This window comes from Pygoscelis adeliae, unplaced genomic scaffold (genome assembly GCF_000699105.1).
Source record: "Pygoscelis adeliae isolate BGI_AS28 unplaced genomic scaffold, ASM69910v1 Scaffold377, whole genome shotgun sequence".
Lineage (NCBI taxonomy): Eukaryota > Metazoa > Chordata > Aves > Sphenisciformes > Spheniscidae > Pygoscelis > Pygoscelis adeliae.
This window is the reverse complement of record NW_008825210.1, coordinates 944,610-971,522: the sequence shown is the minus strand read 5'-3', so window position 1 is coordinate 971,522 and position 26,913 is coordinate 944,610. Positions and strand designations below refer to the sequence as shown.

General features: G+C 42.4%; 1 protein-coding gene across 1 annotated transcript in view; it reads right to left on the bottom strand.

The window, feature by feature from the left end:
* RYBP (RING1 and YY1 binding protein) overlaps positions 1-26,913 on the bottom strand; it is a 44,848-nt gene that overhangs the window by 14,461 nt on the left and 3,474 nt on the right. The window contains exon 2 of the mRNA XM_009329015.1: positions 26,643-26,800. Within this exon, the coding sequence (XP_009327290.1) occupies positions 26,643-26,800 (158 nt within the window). The remainder of the gene's footprint in view (positions 1-26,642; positions 26,801-26,913) is intronic.

The following is a 26,913-nucleotide window of genomic DNA, read 5'->3' as shown; positions in this document are numbered from 1 at the left end:
AGTAGAAAAACTGTGCTAATATATACAAAGTCCACAACCGAGTGTTTACAAAATGAGATGCAACCATAAATGTAATGATCACACCAAGCCTGAACTGGAAAAGATGGCCTTAAGATTACTAAATCATTTTGTATGATTAGGTATGTGAATTTCTTTGGTTACTAATAATTTTAGTCTTATGTTGCAAGTGCTGCACAAGCTTCACTTCTAGAAGCTTATTGCAACCGCCCTCACCATGCTATTGACCCATTCACTGATCCACTCGGAGTTTCAGTTTAATCCACCACTGAAAATTCAACTCAGTACTTCAGCAGGTTGTACACCAAAATGGTGAAATTTGTTGTGCAGCTCCTTCTGGTGTTTTCATCTACGGACACACCTTACTGCAAAATGGCAAAATAGCAAATGTTCCACAATTTATGAAGACTTACAAAATTGTTATGGAAAATTCACTGATCTGAGCACAAAATTTACTTGCCTACTACCACTGGAACGATGACAAAACTACGGCGATTTTACCTGCTTGTCAAAAAATAAGCTGCACTCACTAGCAAAAATTCAAAAACAGTTCATAAAGCTGGCAGCAACCAAGATGTGTAAAATAAAACACTCAGATTTACAACAAAACCAATTACTTAAATACTTCGTCCTATTTGACTGTTTATTAAGCTATGTATAATCCTGAGGAAAGCGAACAGGCTCAAAACTTCCTGTTGAGTAACAAGGTGCAGTTGGCAGCATGAGGGTATAAATGAGTCTGATGAAAATTTAACGTGTAGATTCCTCAAAGCAGCTGCTTATGGTTATTGTATAATAAATTAAAATAATGAAAATATCAGGAAAAGAATAGTTTTAGCAACTAACTAAAGCTAAAAACTAGGAATAGCAGACTTGGTGTTATAAAAGTGCTTTATCGCTGCTGCTAATATATATATTTCAGACACTGAAATCTTGAGTGGTAACAGAAATTGTCACATATACACCATCCTTCAATCCAACTTGACATGTCCCATCCAGGAGCATCTGCCTCCAAGTTTCAGGACACTTAAGTTTCACGCTTCAAAATCACAGCAGGAGAGAGACCAAACTTGGAAAACAAGCAAGAAAAAGGAGAGATGCTGAGAAAATGAGCTCCCTACCGAAAGAGAGACATCAGTTTAATTCTGAAGTCGATCCCCTCCCCAAAAGTTTGTGCTAAAACTAAAAAGTTAAATACATTTCCAAAAGCATCCTTCTTAAAAGTATGCTACTGGGTAAGCACAAAGAATAACCTGTACTTCTGTAGGAAGGTAAGTGGTAAGAACATTCTCTCTTTAAACATGCCCAAGCATCTCCAAATTTGAATACGTATCAGACATGCAATGCCTACTAATGCAGCATCATGTATAATACCATTCTAAAGAAGCCTGTCAATATTTTTTTTTTAAAGGAAGAGAAATGGTCTAATTTATGTACCAAAAAAAAAAAATCAACATTTAAATAATGGGTCTAAAAACACCACCTGTTGTATAGCTAGAGTTGAATGAGATTTTAAGGTTTTGAAGCTGCACACCAATATCATCAGTCCAGAATTTGTGTTTTGACAACACATTTCCAACATCCATAACTTTTATTAGCAAATGGAAGGTAAATTTTAACTTTGGAACAAGGTGAATTTCTATCAACTTGGAGACTGAAATTTTAGAACTTATAGAGCCTAGGTTTTAAAATCAGCTCTGATGCTGAGAGATCAAGAGTCATAATTTTGCAATCGCTGTCACCCTTTCAAACACTGTCCCAAGATTAGTACAAACAGGACTGAAACAGCCTCCGAACCTGTGAGTGGTGGTCACTAGCAAGAACTGCATAATGGGTTTCCAGTCACTTAAGCGTAATGCTTAAATTTACATAATACTTACTCTTTGAGAAATGCAGATGATCCGAATACCTAACCTGCGGATAGAGAGGCGCGATAGCTTTGCTTTAAAAACAAAGAAGAAATTTCTGAGTAACTCTTTTGCGGAGCCCCTGGCAGTGCAGGGATGTGCTGGTTTAGAGTAAAATTTCACTGTGTTTGCATGACACTGGAACACTGTACACTTAGGAAAAAAGCCTTCTCTATCATTTACCAACCAGGCTAAGTTCAGATAGAAGCAAAATGAGAAACTACCAATTCTACAACAGATGCTGAATAGTCTCAATAGGCCCTAAATCTCTAGGGATGCCATAAAAAAAAAAAGCACAGCTAATTGAGCAAGGCAGTAATTTTAATTCAGCTACATCAGAAACTGCAGGCTTTACCTAAAAGACAGAAATTGAGTTTTTCCAGCAAGCAAAACCTCCTTTTTATTAAAAAAACAAACAAACAAAAAACCCCAAAACAAAACACCCACACACATCTATGATAGGATTTCCTTTCACATGACATTTCAAGAGTCCTTCAACAACCAGGAACGTAGCTTTGCCGACAAAGCTCCAGCCCGCAGCAGCTATGCAATTTAAAAGACACATCAGGGCTGCTGCAGTGTGGAGCAGGCACTGCCTGGGAAGCCAACACAGCACCAGGCAAGAGCATGGGCAGCTGGTATCCACTGGTACCAGTAAGTGGTACCCCACCTACTCCTTCATACCTCTGTCCCAGCACAGTCTGCAGTGAAACAGTCATTGTCAATGGTTTAAGAGGAAGCCTTATTGTTTAGGAAATCAATTTGCTTTCCTAAACACAAGAAGAAATAAAAGACACTAAAGGACAATGAGGCAGGCAGATGTGTTTTCAAAAGGCCACCATGTGCTCAGAGGAGCTTTCCCCCCCAACCCATTGTGCCCTCTGAACACAATCTGATAACTGAACACAGACGTAACAAGTGACATTTCGGGGTGTCTGGCTCCATCCAGGTGGCACAACACGCGGCAGTCCTGCACATGCATGCACCGCTGCCCAGGAAAGCCGGAGGAGAAGTCAGGCGCTGGGCTACCATTGATAGCAGGTGTTCAAGCACCACGGGAACAACACAGCCTGAGAGCACAGAAACTTTTGCTTTCAGAATTATTACTCCTGGGCGTGAGGAACTGACCCAGGTGGTTTCAGAATTTGCCAGGAAATAATATTACAATACTCAGTTCGGAAGCTCTTCCTCCCCCTAACTAGAAAGCCTTAGAAGAAACCTACCTAGTGAATTGTTGGTTCCCTACTTGTGGTACAAGTGCAAGTTATCTACGTGCGCACAGCACGCTGTAGGATAGGGGAAACTCAACTGCCTTTATAAACAAAACTAGCAGAGAGCGCTATCCTGCAAAACAAAAAGAATAATTAATTCAAACAACAGAAACATTTCCAAGTCCTCTGCAAGCCAACTTCTGATCTGCAGATAACAATGACAACGCCTTGTCCAGACAAAACTATCATTTTTAAAGAAAGTTCTCAGATCAGGTAATCTAGAACCTAAAATGCTCGTTTTATTGTATTCTCGAGTGTCCTAACACTGTTATCATCCTATGACTACTACTTCGCAGTTTTGCATACGCTCACAGGTTTACATTTGTCTGTATACACACAGACACACATGCACAACCAAAATCCTGAATTGCCATCATTCTGGTGCGAGCCCCAAGGAGGGAAAGCAAGCAAATTCAGTTAAAAGTTTTTTTTTTTTTTTTTAATTCTTCAAAACAATTCTGGTGCTCCATCCTAAAGAAGTGGTTAGTCTCGCTGAAAACTACCAGTTACACTGTGAACCTGTGCCAGCTGCAAATCACTCCAACTGCCCTGGCACTATCATTTAAAGTCATTTTTCATTTAAAAAGTCTCACATCAGCGCCAGCACAGCCTTTCATTACCCATCCCACTTAATACCCACAATCTCTCCACAGCTCACTCGCTCGGTCTCCACTGACCAAGCAGCACACGGAGACTGATGTGCGGATTATTGGGATTCCTAATGCCTTTTCTCCCCGCTGGCTGAGCGCTTGGCAGCCTGCCTGACCCGCAACACGTGTGGGTTTGTCAGCCTAATGCACTATGTCATCCAGAGAGTCTCGGGATGAAGTGGGACCCAACGGCGTCCGCATAGCAACGGCCGACAGCTCCCAAAACTTCCAGCTACTACACTTTCCCGCACTGGTGGAGGAAGAGGTACAGAAGTGAGCATGTGGGTGCTTGCCACCGCCTGCTTTCCGAGAGGCAAATATGCAAGGTAAGAGCAACAGCATTCAGCACGTTCCCTTAACCAAAGGCTGGAGAGTCAACACAGGGCTTTCCCACATAAAACATCCATCCTTGCTTGATTGTTATCTTGCAATAACTCAAAATTTGCACGTAAAGATTCTAGATTTGAGTAACTTTTTTGTCACATAAACCCACCTTCCATTAACTAAATAATGACAGTGAAAATTCAGAGGTACAGGCTCAAAAATGAGTTGTGACCAAGTCAGTTGTCACTCACCACTTCAAGAGGTTGCTATTTAACTGCACCTATGCCCGGCATTTAGTCAGGGCAGAAAGAAATGAGACTTGGGCATTTTTTCTATATAAAAGATATACTGAGGTTTTTTCCAGCGTGAGGCAATACATCAGCCCTGTAAATCCCGCTGTAAATTCTTACACGATGAATATACAAAAGGAAATACCACACAACGTGCAAATATCAAATAAATGCAAATTCAACATCATGCCTAACTAAAAAGTCTAATGAAAGTGAAACTGGTTTGTAGATGAATGAAATACAGAAGCTGGCAGAGGTCTTACTTGGAAATGAAAGAAAAGAATATGCAAAATACAGCTGAAGTTTCACTTCCTCTATACAACAAAATACAACAGAAAGCTCAAGCACAGCACATGGCACGTCCTCTACAACCTCCTCAGACACCACATGCTGTCCATACACACACCAAGATTTTCTACTTTATATCTGATGTCAGATTACGGACTTTTTGTGAATTATCATCTGAGCAGAGAAAGATAAAGATTACCAACTATATAACTAAACACTGGGATTTTTAGACAACATATTGTAAACCTATTTTTCTGCTAATAAACACATACAAATTATTTTATAATAGCAAACACAATAATAGAACAACTAAAAGAAAGTCTTGAAAAGCACTACTAAGCAGTCCAACTGCATTGGGTTTGGTTCTGGTTTAACCATATCATCCAGCTCTCCGCATTCACAATACCCAGGCACCTCAATCTCGGGTGTATTTATCAAGACATCCCTTAGTTATTTCCATTTAACTATGGGGAAACTGTGACAAACAGCAACTTGCTTGCTTGAGGATGACTACAGCAGAAGAAAATAAATGAAGTTTTTCTGAGTCCCAGGATTATACCACACTGGTGATACACATCTACCAGAGTAGAGAAATTACTTGCTTCTAGAGATTTGCAAAAATGACTCAGTGGGATTCTACTATTTTACAGTGCTTCCTCCTCTAGTTTCTTCCTGGATTTGTGCAGCTAATTGCTTATCACCAGAATTTCCAAGTTAAAGCAAGCTAAAAACAGAACCTTGTTTTTACTCAAACACATTGCAGAAAACAGCGGGGACCGAGTTGAGCAACCACTTCCTAAGGAGCTCCGATCTTCGCTCTGCACCAAAACAGGGGAGCAAAAAGAACAAACGCTTTCAGGGATAGCATAACTTTGTGAGCAATTACACGCATACAAACCATCTAGAGGAAAAACCAGAAAATATTTGCTCCTCATCATCTCTTTTATTAATCTCTGGGGTCACTTGCAGCAGCAGCAAAGTACCAGGATTCAAACCGTCGCCAAACTTCCCCATCCGCCTGCACTGCCCACGGGAGACAGCCCTGCCCCACTCCCTGCGGGAGCCCCACTCCTGCCACCAGCTTTTCAAACCCGCCTATTCCCCCTCGCCAGCTCTCGACGCAGCCACAAAACCAGTCGGGTCGACACCGGTGCAGCAGCAGCTCCAGTGCTCATGGCAAACAGCGGCAAGGAAGGTCGTGAGCGCTGAAGCCCCGGCATGAGTATTTGCAGCCTGACCTGGAACCCCCAAAGTCTATTTAACATCTTTAAAGACTGAGTGGCAACTCAGAAGAACATGTAGGCTTACGTTCACTACCTGAAAATGGTCACTTCTGCTAGAAAACCTGAGGGTACACAAGGTAGGAAAGGTTGAAGCAACCACCTTAATGCTGCAATAACACAACTGCTCACTTTTCAGTAAGTTTCCTCAGAAGAAACTGAAAGCAATCAAATAACACTGAAAAATGCATGGAAATTATCATTACAGCAGAAAAACAAAAGCAGAAAAGCTTTTATGTGCCTCCTTTTGACGGAAGTCTAATTTTGAAACAGCTGCTTCACTGAGTCAAGCCCACGCCCCAAGGCAGGGGCTAGGTTTGGGTTTGTTTCTGTTTATTTCACAGTTTCCCTGTTTATTCAGCTTCTTTCCTCTCCCGGTGGCAGCCAGGGCAGCGTGGGGCAAGCGGCTGCATCCAAAACCAACAAGCAGTCCTCGCCCCCGACAGCCGCTCCATGCTGCCCTTCAAAACGCAGGTAGCTATGTCCTTCTGAACTTGGAAGAAGCTTCAAGTCTACCTTTCTAAAGGAAAAGGTAGCAAATCACCTCAGAGCTTGCTTGAAAGAAAAAAATCCTGTTTTTTTCCAAGTGTCATATCAAGCTGAAAGAAGGTAGTGAAGGTGAAGATTGAAAAGCCAACGAGTTACACAGTCTAAGCTCGATGTAGCTTAAATGCTACTTACACAACTGTTAAAAAGCCACCAGCACGAGTTGGAAAAGAAGTCTCTGCTCCTTCCCTGGAGGCTGCAGACATTTCCTGGAGATGCTGGTATGGTCACTAAATGCTTGGGAAGCATCAGACTTCTTTGCTTACGCACAAATGCACTTCAGTGGCATTTCAGACGATCCATCCTACACTGAAGTTTAACCTCAATGATACCAATTCCACCAACTTCAAGTGAACGACTTTTGCCTTATGCAGGCAAAGGACTGACTTACTGAGGGATCAGGGCTAAAGAGAGAGTAACAACATGAACCTTTTAAACACACATTTGTAGCAGGAAACCTGGATACTGAAAATCCTTTGCAAACAAGTATGCTCATTTTGACATCAACAGTAGAGCTCTTCTACAGGGATTTCCACAGAAAGCCAGTGTTTTGACAGAGCACAAGTCTTGCTCTACTTCCTTTGGGAACAGCGTGCTTGCATTCAGGTGTAAATCCAGGTCTATCGTTCTCCTGATCTCTGGCACACCTAGCCAGCAAAAAAAAGGAATGTGACTGCAATATATATAAAACACCGCGCTACTTGTGATACTGTAACAGTAGCAGTGCTGGGATCTAACCCATCTGACATCAGGACAGGACTTCAAAGCCCCACACTGACCACAGCAGAGCCTGTGCAAGCGTGTGCTCCCACCACAGCCAGAGTACAGACGAGCAGTCACACCAGCTGGCTGAGCACACCCGACACTCTCAGCAGGCTGCAGTCCCCATTCACGGTTGTGTTTTACGCAGCAAAATAAAGCGGTAATTGTCACATGGGGCAAAATGAGCAGCAAGGACTTGATGGTTGGGGACGCAGCATGGACTGAAACGGGAATCACACTGGCAGGAGGACATACGGATCCTGCGCCGCTCCGCCTTCAGCATCATCAGGAATTGTTCTACAGCCACACGTGCATTCACCTTCAGCCTGACTACAGTGCTTTTCCATCACCATACTGCACTGACAGTCCCCCTGTTCCTCTTGAGTAAAGGTCTTTAAAGTAACAAGTTTCACCAAAACAGATGGACTCCCATCAAAGTATTTGATAACAGAAGTCACCAAGAGAAGGTGTTTTTCAGAAAAGTGGATTTTTAATTTAAACAGATGTTGTCTCTTAAAGGCTACCATTTCAATGACTGGCATGTAGTGACATAAAATACCTGAAAATAAGCTCATAAAAAGAACCTTGAATCATCAAGTCTAATGAAGCTGGCCCGTTAACGAGTGGCAGACAAAGCGTGCCCATGTACAGTGCCCACTGCAAAACCAGTATCCAAGCCTTTCACAAATTATTTCTTCACTGCTTCAAAAACAAATAAAACCACCACAGCAGCTTCACAGGCACGCTCATCTACTGCTTTTATAAGACATGTTCCAGCAATAAAATCCTCTTTGGTATTTCTTTTTTTTACATCAGCAAGAACTTGGGGTCATTTATTCCCCCCTGGTCCATTCACAGGAGAAAATCACTCACATAACACAGAGTCTAAGGTTTGGGGTTTTTTTTCAGAATTTTACAGATGGGTGAAGCAAAGTTCTCCTTGCAGTTAAACTATTTCAATCCTATATGCACACACCCCCCATACCATACACAGGCACACAAACAACTTGCATGGGTTACAAGTGCTCAGTGATGAGTAAACCTTTCGGATGCTGCAATACCTGTAACTGCATTTTACAGAAAGCAGCAGCAACAGCAGTACTAGGGTCGTAATGGTTTTAAGTTCAACAATTTCTACAAGAAGATATAAGCTTAGTCTAAACCAGCCCCATGTAGTTAAAAAAGACTGACCCTCAGACTTGCAAGCCTACTTTCAGGGCAACCACGCAAAACTGGACAAGTTATTCTAAATACTTCATACATTATTGCAATCATGGCATCTCAATCACAGCATTTCTCAAATTCTTTCACCCTGGATAAGATCTTTTTACATCAGCTGGACTGATTTTCGTACTTATCTAAATTTCCCCCCTTTTCACAACTCTCAGGAGCAGCCCGCCCATTACACAGGCCTGAGTGGGTAAGGATCAACCCCGACGCCTCGGGACAGAGGCAATGCCAGAAGACGGGTAGGCAAACACTCCTGGAAAAGTAGGAGACAGTGAAAGAGCCCATGAATAACTAACACCTGCCTACCCACTGAAGTACACTAATTATAGAGAATAATTGAATGACTGCTTTCCTCACTCGGGGAGGTGCAGATAAGAGGTACGGGTCTTCTCATACCTCAGACGCAAGTTTAAAACGCTCTCAGTTGGCAGCAACACACAGAAAAAAAGTCACCGGCTGTGACAATTAACAGCTTCATTTTAAGTCTCTTTTGTTCAAGTGAATAACTCTTCCACTCAGACATACTACATGAAACAACTCTTTCTCAACTAAACAGATATATTCAAGGCACACAGCTAAAACCTGAATGTAAAACTTCTAAGGCCCCCAGCATCAGGAAGCAGCCATGCCGTATTTTAACACAATGGAGTCCGAGCCTCGCCAGTCCTGCCTGCACGTACAGAATGTGTGAAGGGGATGAGGGCTCCAGTGTCTTCCTACAACCCCAGCAATACTCCACTGTATCAACCCCTGCTTTTTTAAAACCAGATTCTCAGGGAAACTCAAAAGCAAGACCATGCAACAGCCTGCAGAGGAGAAGGAGAGATGTCTACAAAATTAGTTATTTCAGGACATGCACAGACATGTGAAAAAGGACCTAGAACTCAGTATAACCAGTAAATCCTTAAATGAGACGTTGTACAGTAAGGTATGGATAGATTTCACATAAGATGTTCTTTACTAGAAATATTCCAGGAAAAATGTATTTCATTTTAATAGACCTATGTTGATTTTATCTGCAACACAGTCTGTCCACTCAATCACCTTTCTCAGAATCGGATGCATGGTGGGAATTGAATTTCTTTGTGGGAACAGATGTGAACATTTGTTGGAGCTGCGTTCAGTTCTGCCTTACCTCTGTTATAAACAGAATACAACCTTCATTAAAACATCTCAGTTGCGGGGTTTATTTTGTGCCACTTGCTGCCTGAATTTAAAAAAAAATTTACACTTTTTTCTATAATACACTTTACACAGTGGCTGAAAAGAGACAGCTTGCATAACAAGTATTATGCAATTTCCCAAATAAATAATACCCTTGTAGGGGGGGAAGATTACGAAGTCCCGAAGATTTTCAAGGCTGCAGATTTGGCTTCAAAAGCAAAGAGTCTGTAAAAACCACACGCCATCCCAAATCTTCCTGATAGTTATTGGGTGCTGAGGCAGTGCCAAAGATCCCATCAGTCCACCATGTATTAACGAAGGACAACCTGGCAAAATATACAGTTTACCACCACAGTACCGTCTCTAAAGAAGGTAAAGAGGTTGACACCAGCTTTAAAAAAAAAACCAGCATGGATGCAGCTACCCTTATAAAGCTGTGCTTTGGTTTGAATAGTTTCTTCTAGTCCTAAGATGGTTTTATTAAGTAATAATTAAAAAAAAAAAACCACACAACAAAAAAAAGCAACTTTAACTTTATTAGCTATCTTCAGCCCAGAGTACTTTGCCAGCGCAAACGTAGTAGTAGAGCATCTCAAGTGGAAAACCTACCCTAAGAAAAAAGCCCACCAAAATACCATGCAACTGAGTGATCATCATGGAGATGTTTAAAAAACAAAACAGCCCTCGCATTGTAAACAAGCATGTACTTCAAGTCACAAATGGTCCAAGTAACTCATGGAGAGCAAACACAGAAGTGAAAAAGTCCAAGCAGCAGCACAGAGAAAAATAAAAGAGCAAGGGATGTGGCAAACAGACCTCAATGCCCACCAGTCCCCTACCTTCAAATTTTGACAAATAACTTCCACAGGCCTGAAAAAAATTTTGCTTCTCCTTAATTTTTTGTTGCTTTTATGATTCAGCCTTTCCTCTCCACTGGTGTTTCTCTAATCTCCACTCAGCCCCCAGCAGACAGTGCCGGCAGCCCCGGCACACTCCAGCTCTCAACAGCCAACACGACACCAGCCCTGTTCTGGAAGAAGAAAGTCCACGTGCTCCAGCCACTGCACCGGCCAGGAATCTCAAACCCCCACCCGGTGCACAACTGCAGCCTTGTATTTGCACTGAAAATAGGCTGGAAGTGAAAAAGTGATTCAGTAAGTAAAAGAATCCCCTATCAGTTTAAATTCATTTTCATTGAAAACTGAAGAGGTCCATTGCAAGTTTCAGATCTTGGAGTCCTGGGAGATTTTCACCAACAACTTCAACTGGGTATCAGGGAGCACAAAAGAGGGACATAAAGTTTTGCAAAGGCAGCATCCATCCTGCCAGAAACTACAGACATAAAATTACACTTTCACAACTGAGCTAATCAGCCATGTTCCAAACATAAGCTGCATTTATCTCCTCAGAACAGCAGACTTTTTTCTTAATTACCCAAGGTCAATGGCAGTGAATATTGAGCAAACTGACACTCAGGGAAGCAATGCAGATACAAAACTGGAGGGCAGGCAGCCTTACATTTGCTTAGCAGTAGTACCACATTTTAATACAAAGCTGCTCTTCTGAGATGTGAGAATTACTTCCTAATTAATCACCAATCAATACGTTTGGTAAGGTACCTTTTTAGAAACAGGAATACCAAGTTCTGTACCAGCATAATTCTCCCTTTTTCATAGAATCATAGAATCATTTAGGTTGGAAAAGACCTTTAAGATCAGAGAGTCCAACCATAAACCTAACATCACCAAGTCTACCACTAAACCATGTCCCTAAGTGCCACATCTACACGTCAACTAAGAGAAAAAAATATTTTTAATGTTGGAGCGTAAGCATTTAAGACAACTGAAGCATCCAGTCAGCCAAGGGAATAATAATTACATTAATTTTTTCTCAAATTCACCCAGAATTACAGCAACACCTCAGAATTTTGATCACCATCTCTGTGTGCTTAAGATATTTACAGAAGTTAATATAAACAACTTGAAAGCATTACACCTCCAGTTCAGTACCTACAGGATGGGAGGTCTCAGGCGCAGTCTCACCTGCTGCCTTGCTGAAATACACAGCTTTCCCAGACAGGTTTGAGCTTGTCACAAAACAGAAACTACTTTGGAAATCTCAATAACCATTTCAGCTTCCCTAAAAACACAAGTGGTAAAGGGCTGACAGAGTTTTACTAGTACTGTGTAACAGAAAAGTATTGCATAATTTCCCGGAAATCTCTATTCAAAAATGCAACAACAAAAATGCGTATTATTCTCATGAGCTGAAGAGTTATTTCACATAGCATCCATAATTACACAGCAATTGAAGATTTCTGCAATCACAGAAGCAAAGAATAGCTCCAATAAGCCTAAGGTGAGCACGGTTCTCGGTTTTACCAGGTCCTGATGAGAAAGGCAGAGAAAAAGAAGGGAAGGGGAAAGGCACAGTAAGGTGCTTCCATACGTCTCGTGATGGAACCAACACAACAGCAACAAACCTACCCTGTCCATAACGGTGCCAGGAAGGAAAGCATCATCCTTTAAGTGCACGGTGGTCGTTAGGCAACGCAGGGATTGCATAGGGCTGTATTTCTTTCCAAGTTACATTCTAGTTTCCTAAGCTTGTTGGTGACATTATATAACTATTAATTACGCTGCTGTTCGGCACACTTTTAACTCCAACGATTCAAACTGCTTCCAGTAGTTCACTAATCCAAAATACAATCCTCTTGACAGCAACTGACAGATTCGGAGTATTCAGTTCTAGCTGAAAGGAAGAAAAATCAGAACAACTCAACGCCCCCATCTCTCAACTGAAAAAACAGCCAATAGTCCTGCTGACCAGACTCACAGCTCGGTCAGAGCCTGGGACACACTGCCGATGGGACTCCAAGCCTTGCATTAATGGGCTAAGTAGCTCTCCTCAGCCCAACGAACGGCAGACAAGGAGCAGCCAAGACCTACAGAGTGGTAAAATACAGAATGTGGGTGAAATACAGAGAAGTTAAGAGCAGTGTGCCAGACAAGGCAGTGAGCCGCTGTGATCGGCACCCTGATGCAGTGCCATCTCAGGGGGGTTTTCACCCTTCCGACGGCACAGCTAGACCCCAGCCAGATGCCTGCTCCACTACTCCGAAAGGCGACCTCCCAGAAGACGGCCATGCTCACACCCCAAAGCCCAACTCCACCCACTCAGGACCGGCTGGGTGGCTCCAAGAAGCAGCTGGAGTCAAGCTGTGCTAACAGAGCAAAGGAAGATTTGTTCCCAAAGGCCATCTTGAAATTGTAAGGAAAACAGAAAATTGGGTCTCTCTTGCATCTTCATTATCACAGGCACTGAAAGGTTTCCATCACCAGCTACCGGACCCAGCAGATCCCCTCCTCGGACACGTGCTCTGCCTTCGCCCTTCCCACCCACTCTGCCAGCATGAAATCCTCCTTGCAAGCTCCAACACAATTCTGCATGCATTATTTATTCCTCTTGCAAAGTCATGCAGTGGGATAATTACTTAACTATTGTAATGATATTTTGCAATGGCTGTACTCTATTATTCTAATTGATTTTCACGGGATTGCTTTTGCGGCATGTTTTGAGCACAAGAGCATATTTTCCTGGAGTATAAAAAGCTAAGTTTTACATTCATTTTAAGCTTAAGAGCTGGATGTCAAAAGTGAATTTTTAGGAGAATATCAATGTATTTTTAATTAAAACAATGCTGATGTATTACTCAGATTTTTGCCATCTCTGCTAACAACCACTGAAGACATGTTTTTTTCATAAATCTAATGAAATATAAAAATAGTTATTAACTATTTGTCAGTGTTAATCACAAAGTTCTCTTCCTTCCATAGGATGTTGCTTTCCTTGTAAGACTTCAGTTAGCATAATTACCAAATGTTGGAAAGGTGAGAGATCTGCAACATTCTTATTCACAAACTAAAAGCTTAAGTCAAAACACATTTGCATGTCTTGCTTAACACCACATTAAATTTTACTACGATAAACACTCAGCTTAGGACTTGGAGAATTGTTGCAGTAAAACACTAAATAAAATCAGTTCTTTCCATATACCCAACATGATATAAGCTACACAACAGAGCAGCCCAATTAAACAATTATTTATGTCTCCCTACCTCCAGGATATTCTTCAGGCTATGCATGATTCAAGATGTAACAGTTTTGTGAAGCGATGAATAGGATTTCAAAAACACAATAGTCCCAGTAGTTCAAAACTGGTAAGAAAACTTCTTCTGCCTCAAGCCAGAAATTCTTCCAGGAGGAGCCTTACTTTAAAAGCTGCTAACGATAATACTCTGAACTAGAGCAGGGAGGAAAAGCAGCAAGCCACTGATGATCGACCCATCTTACCTACTAACAATCTGCCAGCTATATAAGCAAAGACATGGATAGAACTCCATGGAGAAGGAATATGATCTTTTTGATCCAAGTGAGTACATAGGTATATGAGGGCTAGCATATTTGTACACTAAGATCAAAATCAAGAATTTTATACAGTTGGCAGTAGAAAGACTAAACTTTAGACAGATGAGACTCATTGAGAACTACAGCTCTGCAAAGTTTGCTGAGTATGTTGGACTTTCTAGGTATCTCATTTCTTTCCGCTTAAAAACAAGAAAATGTTTGGCCACCATCTATGACACTTTAAAAAAAAAAAAACCAAACAAACCACACATAAAACAGATCCAAAGTTTTATCAGTCTCAGCCCGTGTTCAAACTTTAGACGCTCCAGGACGACCAAGAGCAACAAGCTGTCTGAGGAGTCCTCTGCTTACACAGACCAAGTTCTCCCCCTGAGTCTCATTTAGGGCTTTATACAACTCATTTCTCAATTCTTTTTTATCTATTAAAAAATCTCCCTGGAAAAAAATAGTCTTGGAACAAAGCAAGATCACAAAAGATAGCCGTGTTAAGTTTCACGTCAACTTATTCCCTTTGTTCTGGATGCATCGGTCTCAGAGGCCTGATCCAGCCCTTGCAGCTGACGACAAGGCGCTGCACTGACTTCTGCAGCCTCTGGACACGATTCAGAAAAATCAATGCAAACAGCAAAAAGTCACGTTCTCCAGAGGCATCAACTACCTGACGAACTAAGACAGATTTGCAAATGCTAGCATACTCAGAAATAAAGCGACCAACTGTTATTAAACTAATTTCAGCGTCCATATTCCCACACCTGTGACTAAGTAAACCTGTTCCTTACGCTATATGCCTTCATGTGAAGAAAAAAAAACCACTCATGCTTGTGACAGGCTTTTAAAACCAAGTAAGTGTAGAACATAGCTTACAATTTCATAGCTTTGAATTCAGATGGCCAGTGGGAAAGTCAGTCTGGCTTACAATGCAAAAAAAAGGCAAAAGGGGAAAAACCAAAGAGGTGGAAATAAAACCAAACTACTTATAGGTGTTATCCTTCATTCTCCCTGCACATTAGGAAAAACCCTGAGAACTAGCACAGAATTGCAACAGGTACCTTATTACGGGCCTTTTTCCATTACTTGCTTGACAAGCCCTAGCCGTTGGCAGAAGCAATGCCTGTTCCAGGCACAAGCGGCGAGACTGTCCTCACATTTTACATCTTTATAAATGCATACGCTGAACGTGAAGGTGTGATCTCCCAGAGTAGGTATGCGGCACACGGGCATGATGTTCTACCGCCCTGCTCGTTGTTGATCTCTGTATCAATTGGTTAGTTTGCAATTGGAAAAAAATGTCATCTCTTCATACAGACAGGGAAGCTTTTGTTTATGATAAAGTTTCACTATCACTTCTTTGAATGCTGGTTGAATTAAGAGTGACTCTCAGCACAACAGCATCAATTCCCAGCACACACTTGCACGTTCCCAGCTGATGCAACCTAGGAGCCTTAACAAACCCTTCATAGGTCCAAACTCCTAAATGCAAATGCGTGATCCCAGCTTGCAGAGGTGCTGCGAAACCGTCAGTGTCAGTAAGTCATTTAATGAACCTCAAAATTTCACAGTTTGAGCTCTGGTATTACAGACCATCCCTGTGGATAGCCCCGCAGTCCCAGGGACACTAATAACACTTATCTCGGATGCATTCGATCTTCTTGACCTCAGAAGTTAAGCAACTTACAACTAACTTGAGTCACATCCGGTAATAAGTACTTCTAATTAATGACTCTTAATTGCTGCCAGAGTACTGTATTCCCACACCCATGATGAGGCATGTTCCTCACTCTGCTAACCCACATGTAAAATTGTGCAACTCTAACAATCCCATGCCTTTAGTACCCATGCAGCACACAGCTGTGCCATTCCACCGGTGCTTTAGGAACAAAGACATCGCTGTACGTGACAGTGAAACAGAGCGTACAAAGTCTACCCACCACGCTGTTCCAGCAGTTGTATCATCATTTGCTCTCTTGCTGCCCTTGCTCTTATTTTTCAACGATTATCTGTACAGTTCAGAGAAAGGAAGATAAACATTGTTTTTTAAGTCTGACTTCATGTGCAGTTTTTGAGGAGACATTTCAGAACTTCAAAGCGTTTTCCAAAAATTAACTTTACCTCCTATAGGCTATATGCGGTAGGGATTTCTTACCACATTTGCTTTACAGACAGGTAAACCTATGCATGTGAGTCACTAACTGTCCAGAGTCACAGCGAGTTAAAAGCTGGAGGGGAAGTCCCCACAACCAGCAGTGCCCTGGGTGCCACCTCCCCACTTGCAGCACTGGCAGGTACACTGACACACCCACCAGCCATCCAGAATAATGCTTTTCTGCCAACATTTATAGTTTCATTGTCTGTCACATGGGAATTAACCATCTCTGAACACCAAGATACTGCTTATGCAAGGTTTGCAGCCCTGTATCACATAATCACAATGCTCTTGCCCACCCCGGCGCAAGCCCGTGCTTGTTCCTCAGGGGACCACAGCTACACCACCTCCCCCGAGAGGCAAGAGCCCCAAAAGGAGCAAAGCAGCCATAGAGGAACAGTCACTTGCAGGTTAACTCATCCTCCTGGGCAGAGCTGGATGACACCCACCACCTGGAGCACACCAAGCTACCTTTAAGCTAAGTCATTACTGTTGCCACACAGCAGTGCGCCACCCAGCCGTCCCTTGGACAAGCCACCCGCCGTCGCTACCACGTGCTTTGCCTTTTGCTGTGACAGAAACCCGATGCCATCAGACACTATTAGAGTAACTTCTGCAACCCACCAGCTTCACTTTCAACGTTTCTCCTCCGACTAAGACACACCGTCCTTCGAATCCCATGCTGGCATCGGGTGGCTGCCAGTCTTTCCCACACAAGTCAAGCTACTTGTGCGTAAAACCAATAAAACACAAATAATTCCCCAAAATAATTCATCTTTATGACAAGCAGTTTTAGGCAATACACGTTTGCAATTGCTAATACCATGCTGAACTGGAAACATTTCCTAGAGCTTATTAAATATTTTTGTTAAATTGATCCACACCCATGACTGTTACAGATAACAAATGAAAACCGTTTTGTTTCTCCATAAGGCACCTGTAATACCTGAGCAACAGCAACAAACAGGCACCAACCTGAGCTTCCTCGCCCTATTAGCATTACAGGGGAAAGCCTCCCCTTCTGCTGCTAATGATGTGCTCTACCCTGTATCCCCAGGAGACAAATGACTGCACTGGCTGATTGACTCCATCATAGGGCCATCATCCATCAATGTATTGCCTCTCTCACCGAAATCTCATCTCAGGAAGAGAAAGTGCTCAGTACCGCTTCCGAAAAAACAGTGAAAGCACTTTCAAGCTAAGAGCTCCAAGATACATAATTAGAGCCAAATGTTTCAGCAGAAACACACATTTCCAACAACCTGAACATATATGCATGCTTTGTCCAACCAGAACAAATAAGATTTATGTCCTTCTGCTAATCTAGATTTTTTTTTTTGTTTAAACAAAGGAATGAAACACCTACCATAGACATAAATTTCTTGGTCAAATTAAAACACAGACAGTGAATACAACCATACAGATTAAAGAATGGCAACTCGAGGATATTTAGCTAGCTGATTTGCTAAAGGGTGAATTCCAGCCTCTTTTACACAGGCTTAAATCACACCAACATCATACTATCCCCATTGACACCTGCAAATAGAAGTGAAAGAAAATACAAATCCTTCCATGTATTTAATTAGTACACAGACAATAAAATTTAGAACAGGGAGTAATCCTATTCAATTAAGAACAACCCCTTTAATTCCAAAAATGCTGCACATTCAGGAGCGGGACCAGGGCACAGGGGGTAACCCATGCTCAATGCTCATCAGGCAGCGTTCTGATCAACTTTGCAACATCACTGAAGCCACCAAATCCTAGTACTTCTACATCCTCCGTCCACCTCCCCAATTCGACCATTTTAAGTTGCACATGAATTATCCAGACATAGTTCCACCTGCATAAAAATAATTTAGTTCAGGAAAAATATTTCAGATTATAATCAGTCTCATGTCCGTCTACTCAACGATATAAATCTGAAGAAGATAGTTTTATCTCAGGCAAAATATTTTGTCTCATTTAGCACCTCTGTATGTTACAAGCAATCCATCGTAACTCTGAAGTCCTGGAGAACAATCTGCTTGAGAAAACATGTCCAAACATTTATCCCTTGTTTACCCCTAAACAGAATCCAAAACTGACTTGTTTTGCTTCCATTTTATTTAAAGACAACCAATCTAGTAAGATCCTCAAACTAAAGTTTTTAGAACTCCTGAACATATTCCCATGTACGTTGTAAATATAGTTTCTGGAAGTTTGCACCTCCATACAGCAACTGACATAAAGCATAGACTGTGCTTACTTAAATGTGGAACATCTCAGCTCTCAGCAAATTACCATAAAATGTATGCTTCAAAATGTTTATCAGTCAGAAGGTTAAAAATCAATTTGACTATTACAAGACTTCTGTGGTAAAGAACATAATTACAATTTTTTAGTATTTTGATCTTTGTAGCATAGGGGGTTACTCCACAATCCCAGGCCAGTATCTCAAATAAGACCACATACGGTTCAAAATCAGGCCTCCTGGTTTCATGATCCATACTTCAGATCTCTACAACCCTTTTTGTCATGCATTTCCAATATTACTTAACAGAAGATTGGCTGTGGGTGTACTTTTAACTTTCAGAAACACAGGCAGCACTTCAACAATAAAATACTATCAAAACAATGCCCAGTTTTAGCCAGTTAGTTCTGTTTTTTCTAGGAAGGAGTTGAGATTCACCTGACTGAAGATAAAGAGCTACTGAACAGTCAAACAAAACCCGCTAAGCCAGCAAGGAGAAGCGATGCTCTTCCCTCTCATTTATATTTGAGCCAGTCAGAATTACAATCTTTCCCATGTTTAACAGGCAGTGAATTTGTTGATGTACCAATTAGCACTCTGCTACAAAGAACGTGCTCCTAATTAATAGCTGGCTTATGGGAAGAGCGATGTTAAGGATTTGGTCGTACCTCCGGATGTACCCAAAAAGTGTGAAAGGAGCTCTGGTTGATGTAAAGAAAATCTGTCTCACAAAGAGACAATCAATGTATTTAGCATGTGTCAGCTGTAAGAGGAGCTTACATAAATGTAATGGAGGCATTTCCACATTATTTCTGTCATATTGTGTAATCCTGGACATCTGCCTAGGGTAGCATGTACGGGTTACTCAGTATTTGTGGTCTGCTTTTTTTGCCGTGTCCTTAATAAACATGAAGTGACAATGACGGTAATTTGCCCTTACCTGTCTGAAACATGCACGTTTTAAACAAAGCCTCACAAACCCTCCTGTAAGACCCCTTCCCTCTGGAAGCACCCAGATTTCTCCTTTTACCTTGTGAAGAAGGACGCCAGTGCAAAGAGAGATGTGCAGCTGCAACACAAAGCCACAGAGAGAGTTTGTATGAATCTTATTTCAGGTCAGAGCTACGTGTTACGAAACTCCAGCGCACCTTGTGAGTGACCTACATTGTGGGACTGAAACCTACTAACCTACAGAACCACCCGAAATACCACAAAATAGGTCAGTGGGTTTCTTCATAAGAATTACACAAGGAGAGATGCACATAACAAAGGACAAGCAGAGCACATCCTCTGCCTAATGCAGGAGCACCCTGCAAGCCACACCTCTCACCCTGCTGCCATATTCCTGCACACCGGCAGGACTCCCCAGAAGTGCCGTGAACTTCTGTGTTTCCCACCAAGGGACCCTGGAAGAACCTGTCTGCTCGTTCAAGCCTGACAGAGCAGGAAGAAAAGGAGCAGCACTACAGCAAGGAATGGTGAGCCTACCAACAGCAAAGCTGTTTAATTCACGTTGCTAACGCAAAGCGGGTCTCGCAGCAGCCGGAGTACAAGTGACACCTGATTCATGATCATCCTGGAGTTACAGCAGGGGTTATCCAGGCTATAGCACAAAAGCTGCATGTGGCCAGCCAAAATAACCCATCCAGCCCACAGCACGTTACCTGCCAACCATCAATCCTCACTGGTCTTGGGTCCCATGCGTTGCTTTCAGGGACCTAACAGTTCAGCCAAAACAGAGCCCCACAGCACTACGAGCTGCTGGGGAACACTAACGGGCAGCAGAGGACAGTCAGCCAAGGTCCCGCAGGAGCCGAGGGTGGCCGCAGAGTACCACGCTTCGCATCCACCACCTCCCTCCTCCCAGCTATTGCGCCGGTCAACACCGCACAGACATTTTTCTATTTCCAGTCCATACAAGGTTCCACTTATTAGATGAACCCACATCAGTGTGCAAATACACACGCCAATCATGCAAATGCAGCAGCCCCTCCGCAGCCAGCTGACGGGAACATGAAACAATCAGGGCAATTAAGAAAGGCATGCAGAGAAAGTTGCTTGGCATTCCTCTGCCTACCAGTTCCCCACGAGGACCTGCCGAGAGCGAGGGCCAGTATCCCAGTGGATGCAACGTCTGTTTACAGCAATAAAAGAAAGTTACATGCCCTCTCCTCCTACACGCACATACATACTTTGATTTAGATTCCTGTCTCCCAAAAAAGCAGTCTATGGAGGAACGGAAAAATGAATAATATCCATGCTGCATATTATCAGTGATAGACTAACACACTCAGTGTCGCAATTTATCTATTAGACCTTTACAGTCTCCAACAGAAATCAGAGATCGATCTTTAAACCCTACCATCCACAATCATTTAACCCAAATGGGTAATCTACATGAAAACTGTAACACAGATTTTACTATGCTGTTTAACATAAAGGCTTTTTTTCTTAATGGTATAGCCATTATTCCTTAATAAGATCCTATCCAAGTGGTAGAAGCAAAGTGAGTCACAGCAGCCACCGCAGTACCTGCTGTGTTTGTCACCTACAGCATTCCAGGCACCCAAATTTGGCAACCATAGCGAAGGGGTATTGCCAAGGTGCTGCACGTCAATACTGAGGATCCTCCCTGCTGAGAATGATTTCCCAGCAGTGCTGAGACCCAAGAGAAATCCTGGGGTGATGGTAATGAGATCATTAATGCCAGAGCCAAACACTAGCAAAGAGCAAATCAGGACACAACTCTTATTTCCTTCAAACAGCCCAAGTACAAGACGCAGATCTTATGCCAGTGTTACGCTTGCACCAGGATGACAGATAATAGCTGATCTGAAGCTGAACAGCTTCATCTGCTCAAATGAAGTCTCACAGACTAACTCTATGCTAGTTAAAAAAGGTGTAGCATGAATCTGTACCAGTAGTCCATTTATAATGGATCAATACCCCAAGCCACGTGGCTGAGGCACCTGGGGTCCAGCAATACGAGTCATGAAGTCAAACTTAGTGTATTGTCAAACCACAGCCCAGAATTCGGGGCTTGCTGCCAACCATCAGCAGCACTGTCTTAAAGTGCTAGGTTTGCAAAAGGCTCCTCTTGTCCTTAGCTCCCATGCCCTGGTGGGTTTGCCAGACCTAGCAAAAGTGCTCCTCATCTACAAATTCAGAAAGTAACAGCTAATTACTTTTAGACAGTGCTGGTAAACAAGGTACGAGACAACAAAGGTCTGAAGAACTCCTTGCATGTGGACAAACGTTTTGCAAATAGGTATCATGCATTCCAGCACTCAAAACCATCTAGGCAGAATTACGCTGCTCCCATCCATTACCAACAAAGCAGTCCCCGAGGGGGCACGTCTCCAGGATCTAGATGGCCCTGTGGAGCACTGACACAACTCCAGGCTGGTACAGACCATGCTCCGCTCCACCTGATCCAAATGCCATTTAACTTCAGCCATCAACAGGAAAAATAGGGATGATTTAACCACAGATCTAAACGGCCAATTAATAAAACAAATATTCCAGAGTAAAGGCACCAACGTTCCTTCCACAACAGCTTTTTCCAGACGAGTCATATACTCCATTTTTATAGAAAATAAGCCACTTAAAGGCCAGCTATGACACTAAATAAAACCCACCCTAATGCACGTGAAAGCTATTTAACTTGAAAGAACTGAATGAAACCACTTTGCTTCCAACCTACACCACAGCTACACGCCAAAGCAAGCATTTTTAGAAGAATAGTCCTGCAAATACATGGCAAATAAGCAGGGCATATATTAGTTGTATGGAGGCCAGGATCATGAGCCTGATTCCTCATTCCAGGAATAGCAGGACTATCTGGTGTCTATTCTGGTCAGCCCAGCTTGGATGCAGAACAAGAGAACGCTTTTTTCAATGGTGACACGGACAGTAGTTTACATCCTTCAAGGTGCTAGCTTAGATCCTGCAAACGTGCAAAGGAATTTTCTGGAGAACTGAAGGGGAACAAAGGCCAGTATCTATCTGAGACACCTGTTCTACGCAAGAGGAAAGTCATTTTAAAATTATGATGAATAGTTTCAGCTCGGCCTCCCCTCAAAAGTAAGGATGGCAGAGAGAAGCACTACTGACATACGCTCCTTGAGCACTCCACAATGAAACCTATGTTTGAATCATTCGATGCAAATTCCAAACCATGCACTTTAGGCATACAGGTTTTAGCAACAAATACAACAGAAATGCTTACTAAGTGCATGCCTTGCAGAGGACATACACACTACAACTTGTTAATTTCGTACTAAAAAGTCCCATTGTTTTGTTAATTTGCATGTCAGACATCTAGTTCTTGCTCTCTCATCTTCCACTGACTTTTTTTAGTGCATTTCTCTGTAATCAATTCATGATAGAGGATGTGAAGTTCAGACAAGAAAAGCACTTATCCTAAAGTTAGAGAAAAATTGACATCAGAGAAGTTCTACCACATTGCATCGCTTGCCTATTTATCCAAAAGGAAAGATTCAGAAAATAGTAACTACCTCTGAAATCAGAGAGAGGGGGGAATATTCTCCTTCACAATTATGTCTGAAAGCAATCTCACACAGAAACAGTCTGCGCGGCTGTGCCTGGGAGGAGAGAGGAAGCTACAAGAAGAGGTGTACAGGAACACAACATACGGAAACCATCAGAGAACCAAAGGAGAAGAGGGGCAAGAATACCATTAAGAAAAACGAATGGAAGCATCGTCTACCCTCAAATAGGAACACACAGCTCCCCATAACGGGAAATACAAGGCCAAATTCTGCCCTCATATTCCTCGGAAATCCAAAGTAAACTTTCCTTCTGCATTTGAAGAAGTAATGGATATTGGAAGGGAACGTATGTCTGTAGAGCAAACTTCCCGGCAGAAGTTTTAATTCAAGCCTCCTCTTGTGTGCAGGAGCTGGTGGGGCCACACTAGTGCAAACCACCAGAAGAACCACAGGATGCAAGTGGAAGCGGTGGCCAGCACCAGTTCCCTGCATCATTGCACCAATACAAAAACCTCCGGGAAAGAAAAAAAGTATTGTACACCCCAGCAAACACATTACCACCGCTCACTCCCAAGCTAGCCAGTTAAATCATTGTCTCGCCCAACCGAACGTTGTGTTAAACATAGCTTGTATCTTTGTCGTGATCCTCACAGAAGGAAAACCGTAGAAAAACTCAACATACTTGCCTAAATAGAGCATAATAAAGTTTAACCGTAAAATAGCAAGAATAAGGTTGAGGAAAGGGAGTTAGTGACATACTGTAATAAATCCAGTATTCAAGTAAGTACTACAGGTTTAATGTAATCTTTGCGCAACAACTCCCAATTCTCTTGAGATGGATTTGACCTCATTTTTATTTAAAAGTGCAACTGAAATATTTATAAACAGCACCTGAAAGAGTATTCAGGTGCAATTTAACTGTTTAGCATCTACAGTGATTTTGACTTGGCACATCCACTCTAAACTCACTGTGTTTGAAGCTCCTTTTATGAGATCCTAGGGAAAGGCGATAGTTGGATCTGAGAAAGTAAAACTTCTAACTGCTGCCAGCCACCCCTCCCACACACCAACAGATTATATCGAGTCTGAAAAAATATACACACGGTGAGAATTAGCGAACGTCCCAACTAGTTCTCAAATCAGAGAATATTTATCAGCCAAAGTAAATTCTACAGCAAATAACTGGCTTCACAGTGGAAGGGGGGGGGGATAAGTCATACCAGATCTTAATAAAAAAACTGGGCATACTGTAAGTGCACACAATAATTTGATGAAAACCAGTTGCCTCACCACTTCAATGATGTCTGTCTTTCACTACTTTGTTGAGTTTTTTTAAAAAGCGAGTTTGATAAATTTCCGGTAAGTGTTATTGAAGTAAGCCCTAATGAAGCAAGGCAGTTTTAAATATGGAAAAGTGTCATCAACTTGTCAAATTGCAACTTAAAAGTCAAGCTCATCAGACACCTTGTATTTCAAGTAACAAATTATCAATCGTAACTCGTTAAGTATCTTTACATCAGTCATTTATTTAAAAAAATTCTGAAGAATTTCCCCGGCATCGACTCGTACGTCACATACTGTAACACTCAAAGCAATACCACAACAAAGCACTCTGACCTCCCAGGTCTTCTCAATATACGACATTCACTCACAATGTTCAATCACTCCTGCTTTCGGTTATATTTATTCATAAATGATATAAATACGCAAGAAGATGGTCCATTGAATATTTTAAATACTTTCTCAAATTCTACAAACAAAAGCAATTTAAAAAGCAGCAAAAATGAATAGAAAACTGATGAATTAAATGAATTAAAATTAGAAGCCATTCATAAGGGTCCATTAAAAGCTAAACAGAAGTACAAGGTTCTAGACCCGAGGATCACATCTGCAAGTAAGGCTACAGCTCTTAACCTGAAATCACCAACTGCTATCCCTCTTAAGGATCCTTTAAAAGACAAAACATCCTACTACCTCAAACAGTTTGAAAATTATCATTAAAAAAAAGAGTAAGGGCACAGAAGACAAAGCTGCTGCTCTCAAAATGAACATCAGCATGGTGGCCAAATGAAAATGATCGAGTCTGATACAAGATACAACCCATATGGGCTCTTACATCTCATTAAGACTCTCCTCCTACAAACAGCCATGCACATGCTTGATGTGACGCTGTGAGAACTCCCGGTGACTGCAAGGCTACGCACTGTAGTAGCACAGTTAAATACCAGGCGACTGCAGGATCAACGTGTTTCACCTTAGCCAACAGGGAAGCCAAGGAAACAGAAAACCACAGAAATCAAGCATGCTGTGAAGGTTTAGTTGCACGACAACATAAGATTGAACAAAATGAGTGAAGAATCAGCTCTAGGTGCATACAGAACACTACTGTCCCAAAAGCTCGACCTTATTCAATGCTATAACTACGCTATTTAAAATTGTTTTAAGTTCAACACCGCTGTGTATTTTGTAAAAAGCGTAGGGATACTTATAACCAACGTGCATCAGAAAACACACAGTGAAGCACTACAGCACTGTTGCTGTAACTCAGAGTTTCAATGGCCCAAAAGCACGCTCCCCCTTAAAAATGTAGGCACTTCACATTGTCTAAAGCACAGTGCGAACAATAACCAACCGAACACGCTTTCACCTCCTTTGTCAATCAAGTCAAGACAGCCAAGTCATGCAAACAGCCTGCTGATGAGAGAGAGCATCTCAATACACTGCTTCACTCAAAGGAGGAAAACGATGCCTTTCACAATGGAAATTTTACGGACTACTTCCTAGGCAGAGCAGAGCAACGGGAACTCACATTTGGAAGGCACAATATGAACAAAATCAGAAGTCAACATGGTAGAACACATCAGAAGAAGAAAGAAAAAGCCGAGCACCACATGCCTGTTTCAGTGCCAACTGGTATTTCCAGGACAAACTTTCTGAACCCATTAACTGGTAGAGTGCAAGTTTTTGGTTGGTTTTTTTTTTTTAATTAACTACTGAATGTCATCTTCTCCATCTCATAAAGACTTCCACAGTTACTCTGCGCAAGGCAATCAGAGAGACCTGGCAGCTTTCAGAAATCCGCACCATTCCCACACTGAGCACAAAGCCAATGCTTTTCGGATGACAACAGACACCAAGAGATCAACATCTCAGTTAGGGAGTTGTTGTTCTCGTGGCATCTTTAGTTTCAGCCGTTTCCCTTCTCGCTCCCTAATCCTCAATCGTTTCTACTCCTGTAGAAAACACACGTAAATCTCCACCCAAACCACAGAAAACCGTCTGCCCCAAACCACAGTCAGAACGTTTCTGGCTGCCTGCGGATCTTCAAGAGGTCCTCCGTACATCAGCAACAAAAAAGCACAGAACAACAAAAAGATTCAGGTCGCTGCCACATCCACAAAACGTGTCTTCCAGCTCTAATTAAGCGCTTGAAAGAGAATTTTTAAAATCCACAAGCTTTTGAACAGGGACAGAAGGGACTGCATCGGGGGGAAGGGGGATGCAACCAGCCGATATCCGGGCAAGAGCGAAAAAAAAATCAACAAGTCGGCGCAGCCCAGCGCGGAGCGAAAGCCAGGTCGAAAGGTGCGGACGTACCTTGTGGAGGTGCCTTTCCTGACATCGCAGATGCTGCATTTGAAGGCTTCGGCGCTGTTCCTGAAGGTGCACACACTACAATCCCAAAAGCCTTCGTCAGCTGCAGGTTTGGCTTGCCTTTTCGGCCTTGAGGAGGGGGAGGGAGAGGGGAAGCGTGTGTGTGTGTGTACGTGTGTGTTTGGGGAGGAGGAGGGAGAGGAGAAGGAGAGAAAGAAAACACACACATGAGAACCCATGTTACAGAGCCCCGAAACCCAGCGCCTGCTCTCAC